Source organism: Montipora capricornis, chromosome 13 (genome assembly GCF_036669925.1).
Source record: "Montipora capricornis isolate CH-2021 chromosome 13, ASM3666992v2, whole genome shotgun sequence".
NCBI lineage: Eukaryota > Metazoa > Cnidaria > Anthozoa > Scleractinia > Acroporidae > Montipora > Montipora capricornis.
Window position 1 is genome coordinate 44,928,241 of NC_090895.1, and position 6,634 is coordinate 44,934,874.

General features: G+C 37.9%; 1 protein-coding gene across 1 annotated transcript in view; it reads left to right on the top strand.

Annotated features, from left to right (window-relative positions):
- The first annotated feature begins 318 nt into the window (after positions 1–318).
- LOC138030009 (uncharacterized) overlaps positions 319–6,634 on the top strand; it is a 10,202-nt gene continuing 3,886 nt past the window's right edge. The window contains exon 1 of the mRNA XM_068877863.1: positions 319–1,162. Coding sequence (XP_068733964.1) covers positions 641–1,162 — 522 coding nt within the window. The 5' untranslated portion in view covers positions 319–640. The remainder of the gene's footprint in view (positions 1,163–6,634) is intronic.

The following is a 6,634-nucleotide window of genomic DNA, read 5'->3' on the forward strand; positions in this document are numbered from 1 at the left end:
TTTTTTAAAATCAGGCATTTATCCCCGAGGCCCTGATCCATCACAATGATAAGACCACTAATGTGAGAAAAGGAAGAAAACAGTAAAGCAATCCTGTGCTTTAGTAATGCGTTAATGCAATCGAATTCCGTCCTTTCAATTTTTCAGTTTACTGTATTTTTTGTCATTGTTATCGAAGCAAATAAAAATATAAATAAAGTTAATCCTACAGGGCATTTTAGTTATTTAGAATTCAATAATTATTGTAATTACGATGTCGTTACAACGATGGAGGAATATTTTACAATACCCAGGGGAATCAATTACAGCACATGCGTTGTAACAGCCCAAATTTGGAAGAAAATTTTCCCGTTTTATTTCCGCTTGCTACATTTCAACTTTGTTTGCAAGTTGGTCATCGAAAAGGCACTTGTGATCGGAGAAGGGAATTAATCCGCCGGTAGCGTCGTCCTTTAGACCTGAGAAAGATTACACAAGTCTAAGCTTAGTCAATTACAGCAACCCAATTGAGAAGCGCGTCGTTCTTCAAGGCTCCAATTTTTCACGGCTTCGCATCATTCACACCAAGGTACCAAGAGGTTTTAAAAGCTCTGGTCGTATTTAAAGCTGTGTTGTACATTCTCGATGTATTGGATCGCTTATGCGGGAGACATACGCGGGAAAAGACCCCATAACATGGAGCAGACAACACCACCGGCCGTTCAATGATAGCGCTTTTATTTTACGCTCTCCGGCTCCTCCGTCATTTTGCGCCCTTCTTATCTTAAACCTCTTGGTCACGGTCGCTAGATTGGGTGTTGGTGAGGCTCACAATTATTGTGGTATGCGAATAAACACTTCGAAATGTTGGACTCATCTGGCATGCGCTTGCGAAGATTGCAGCGCAAGTCAAGGGCAAGGCGACGAAATGAGCAACTCGTTCAAAAACTACAAACACTACCGCTTGGAATTTTGTTCTTCTTTTCCCTTAAATCGCACTGTAAGCGCTGAATTCTTTCGGAACAAAACATTTTGCCAAAAACAAGCAACTGATCTGCAAGAGGCCGACAGTAACGCTTCCAACAGCTACAATGATTTTAAGGGAATACTTGAGCGCATTGATTGCGGAACGAATTGGACCGGACACACGTATTCGGCTACTTCAACTTGCCTTGAATGTTTGGTAAGTACCTTAAACGTAGATTTATAGCGCGCCGTATCTTCATGAAGAGAGATAATGTGAAATATCTGGATTTGTGTTTATTTTGCATGTTTTATGTCGACATAAAAGACGACCAGTCTTTAATTTTGGCAATGACGATTCTTTCACAGGTTGCAGAACACAGTTGTCAGAATTTTTTTAATAATATAATAATATTTTTTCGGAAAAATGCTAAACACCTTTGAATTGAATACAAAAGCAGCTCTTAATACCCTTTTGTAGCGTGAGTTAGGCCACTTATTTCCCAACCATTATTCAAGTTAAACGTTTTCTGTTTAATAATTTGAAAAGACAGTCATTGTGTCGCGCATTGCACCCCAGCCTTCGTCGAAAACGGCACGCGAAATGTTTGCACTTGTCCCTGTAGGATCGCGACAGTGTACTTTTCGATCGCGCGAAGCAGTTTGGAAATTACACTGTCAAATTACCGTTTCATATTATTTTTCTCTGTTTTTGAACGTCGACTACGATCAGCAAATTTAGAACAGGTGGACTTGAAAACAAAGAGAAATGGCCGAAAATGATTTTTTATATTTTGCATTGTTTTCAAACAATTTTTAGCAAAGCGCTCCATGCAATTTAAACAGAAACTTACACACAAAGCAATTTTTTTTTTCGGTGGCTACGGCCTTAAAATCTAATTATAAGAGACATTACTTGGGCTTTTTCTAAGACTATCAGAGTTATGATTAATTCACGAGGAATTCTCTTCATGTATGGATTATAGGCCAAGTTGTCTTTGTTATTCGGAGACTTGAGCTATAATTTGGTTGGATGTAATGAATTCCATACCGGTCTCGGGTTAAGAAACCTTTTACTTTCTCTCTGATCTCTGTTGGATAGGATTAGCAAAGAATAGTGAAACCGTAATTATTCGGATCGAGAGTCGATATCGCTTTTGTTTGACCGCAAACGATGCCCCGCAAAGAAGCAACAAATGTAGGTTAATGAATATCGTCTCGTATAAACCGCAAACATTTTGTCTGTGATATTAAAACTTGAACAGCAAACAATCTACATAGAAAGTTTAAAAGTTTTACAGCTGTAAGCAATTTTAATTTAGTTTTCCAATTTTCGATTTGTTTATAAAATCATTGAAGGTTGATTAATTAGCATAAAATCTTGTGCATATTTGCGTAAGATTCTTTATATTCTAGGGATTTTTTTCGGTAATGGGACAGGTCAAACGTTTAAGGCTTTTTGAAATTGTAAAACCACATACTAGACAATGTAAACTGCGCACGACTATCGCGACCCGCTGTGTAATGGCGCAGTGAAAGTAATACAACGCATTCGGCAAATCAATACATTTTATTCGTTTCGAGTTTTTTATGTTCTTTTTTAGAAGTGAAGCATTATTAATGTACTCGCGGAGGAACTTAGAAGTTAAAATACGCTGAATGGGTTAAAACTCTATGTTTACTTAAGGTGAAGCGAACGAAAATGCGAAGGGCAACAATTATTAATAACATAATTTTATACGTATTTGAAAGAAGACTGTTCGTTTGCACAATATTTCATGTTTCTCATGTTTCTCGGTATGCGTCATCATAATAGTTATCATGGTTTGATGAAAGCTTTTCAAAGAAATTTAATCATACTTTCGTTTGACTCCATAATGCTACAGGGTTTTTTTACACATAAATTGTAACAATTAGTATGCACTGAAATTTTTTATTGCTTCAATCTCATGCCCAAAATACATAAACCAATGGCATAATTTTAGGGCGGTGTAAAAAAAGTCTGTGGTGAGGTAGGAATAATGTGGATCGATTTTTTGTGATGGTTCTGTTGCACCAGATGGAATTACTGTATGTTAATGGCAGTAAAAGGCAAATTAGAAATTTTTAGATTAATTTCGTGAGATCAAGTGTAGTCTCACATTTCACTATGTAAAACAAATAATGATAGTAATGGTCTGGCCTACTGCATCTGCTTAGATTTCATCAATGAACATTTTGTTTTCACGTTACAAATATTCCATGAGCAGACACGGACGTAGAACTAGGGGTAATTTGTGATTATTAACTAATTTAAAATGAAGACCCACTGTTCTTGTCGTGGCAAATCGAGATCAAATCTTTTTAAATCCATGTTTAAAGAGGAATGGTGAGCACTTACATAATGTTTATAGGTACAGCTGTACCTAAAACTAGACCCTCCGTGAGGGTACACTGGGTTGCCTGTGGTAGGTGCACCGTTCCAGGCAATTTTTTTCAAGTTGGGGGGTCATTAAGAAGTCATACCAGACGAGGCCCTTTGGCTCACAGGTCCTAACACGTTCGTTCGCCAAAACAGATCTGTCCTTGCGTAATATGTAGCTCTAACAGTGCACAATATTGTTTTGGTATTGTCTATCATTGTAGTGCGATGGTAGAAGTCTTGCGTAAATAGGCTGAGGACATGTGGTTACTAGCAAAGTACTGAACCCAGAAAGATTGAAGAAAATAAATGGGAAGTGAGAAACATTGGCTTCTGGGCTGAAATGTTGATAAACTTTTTTTCACCACAAGTTTAAGCGTGCCCGCTGAGCATCTGACAGCTTTGTGATGCCGAAGTTCACTGAAGTCAAGCCCTGTTCGGCGGGGTTAGTGTTTGGATGGGAGACCAAAACAATATACCCCTCATAAAACAGAAGCATCGGACCGAAAATACTATTAATGCTAACAAGTGCAAACTCAGCAAGGTACAGATCTTGTTAGCTTGCTTTATGCGAAAACAAATATTGATGCAAAGGTAAATTACAATTGATACACAGTTTTTAGAAAGAGCAGAAGGAAGTTTCCAGGACGATCGCTTGAGAATAACATATTTACGACATGAAAACAACATTCATTTTGAACCGTGAATATAGAATATAAACAGTTACGATCAGTGACAAACATTTTGGGGGATTTTTGCAATGTTCAAGTTTGTTATTTTACGTTTTGGCTGCGCAAATAAATCGCAAAATCGAAAGTGACATCGCCGGAATTCAGCGGGCGCCGTGATGAAGTTACCGCGGCATGTTTGCTCGCCAAACAGTGAAGTATCTGTGTCAAAGCATAGGACCGAAAATTATATTTTAATGCTATCAAATGCGAACCAAGCAAGATACAGATTTTGTTAGCCTGCTTTATGTAAAACAATTATTGATGTAAAAGTAAATAAATATGGATACACAGTTTTTAAGAAGAGCAGAAGGAAGTTTCAAGACGGTCGATCGAGAATAAAATATTTTGCCATCGGTAACAAAATTTACGACATGAAAACAACATTAATTTTGAACCATGAAGATAAAAAGTTACCATCAGCGAAAAACATTTTGGGAGATTTTAGTTGTCTTGTTGTAATTGTACTTTTGGCTGCACCGAGTAAATAGCACATCGAATTCAGCGGGCGCAGTGATCAAGTTACCGCGGCATGTTTACTCGCGAAACAGTGAAGCATCTGTGTTAAATAATGCTTAGATACCGGGTTTTTTTTTGTTAGTTTTCTTTTTCTTTCAATTGTTATAAATTTTGACAAGAAATGTGCGAATTCAACACAAAGATCACAATCGCCCAACTCTCAGAGGTTGACCATTGTTTCTGGAAAATCAAAAATTTACTCTCCAAGACAAGGTTATCAAGACAAGGTTATTTATCACCAGGTAATTCCATCGTTTTGGTAATAGCAGCTACTTTATTATTCATCAGCGTCACAATCTTTTGCTGATTTTGGGGGTCATTTTGTTGAAACTCAAGCACGCTTCCAACAGACCTGTTTATTTTCGTGACTTATGCGTTACCACAAAAATTCTCCCCGTATCACATTTCAACACATGTATGCAAATTTGCTAAGCTCGAAAATTACACAACATGATAAATTTACAAAAGCTGGAAATTTCACAGAAATAATTTCCAGCAAAACATTTATTGAAACAAGCAACATATTTGCTATAAGAGGCAAGAAACCCTTCCTATTTCAGTTGCGTGGGTGCAAGGGAAACACACAATAAATTTCTGACAGTTCACATCAAACCCTTTTCGAAAGAACCTTGACCGTACATAATAAAGCACAAAAGAGACAACAAGCTTTCATTCAAATAATTTTTCACTGTCACATTTCCAATTTTTTTTAACCTTTGCAGAGTTGAGTACAAAATGAATGTTACTTGCCAGACAAACAGGCAAACTTTAAATAGATGCGACTTCAGTAAACACTGTGAGACACAACAGAGATCACAGATCTACTTGTGGTGTTCGATTCCTTCTCTGTCTTTGTTGCACCCGTAAGTTACCAGAGAAATTTCCATTTGGTTTCAGTGTTGTACGTAACACCACCTTGGCGAAATATTAAAAGTACAGCTCATTTTGATTTCGGCTCGACGGGCGAAAGATTCACGCTGTCGAAGTCCATTACTCGTCGCTTTTAAGATTCCAGATCTTTATGTTTCACCACCTGTCTTGACGTTCCATTCTTGAGCTCCATATGGGTATATTTTCTTTAAAGATTTACTAAAACGCCATTCGCGTTACAGTGACTTCGGACGCCATTACAGGTTAATTGTGCAGAGCAAGCTACGCATTACCCCAGCCCCCTCAAACCTAACAAAATACGCACAGAAGACTCTATGCACAAAGACACCACTTAGCAGGGGAGTGACAGGCAAGACTTTTCCCGACACGGAAAAAAATAAACGAGATGCTTCTGTGAAGCATACACTGGGTTGCCTGTGGTACGTGCTACAGAAAATCAGAAGGCACTGAATTGTGTGGTATTGAAATACAGCATTCCAGTCTCTGAAGAATAACAAATAAAAGAGAAGCGAGAAACATTGGCTTCTGGGCTGACATGTTGATAATTTTCAAGTTCCCTCACAACTTCTTTTTACCACAAGTGTGCCCTCTGAGCATCTGAAGGCTTTCTAATACTAAAGTTCACTGAAGTTAAGCCCTGCCGGGCGGGGTTAGTGTTTGGATGGGAGACCGAAACAATGTACCCCTCTTAAAACAGAAGCATCGGACCGAAAATACTATTAACTCTAACAAATGCGAACTCAGCAAGGTACAGATCTTGTTAGCTTGCTTTATGCAAAACAAATATTGATGAAAAAGCAAATAACTATTGATACACAGTTTTCAGAAAGAGCAGAAGGAAGTTTCCCGGACGGTCGATCGAGAATAAAATATTTACGACATGAAAACAACATTAATTTTGAACCGTGAATATAGAATATAAAAAGTTACGATCAGCGACAAATATTTTGGGAGATTTTTGCTACGTTCAAGTAAATTGCAAAATCGAAAAGTGACATGGCCGGAATTCAGCGGGCGCCGTGATTACGTTACCGCTGCATGTTTACTCGTCTGTCATCTGTGTCAAATGATGGCAAGATACCGGGTTTTTAAAAAGTTTCTTTTTCTGTCAAGTGTTATAAAGTTTGACAATGAAATGAGCGAAGTCAAAACA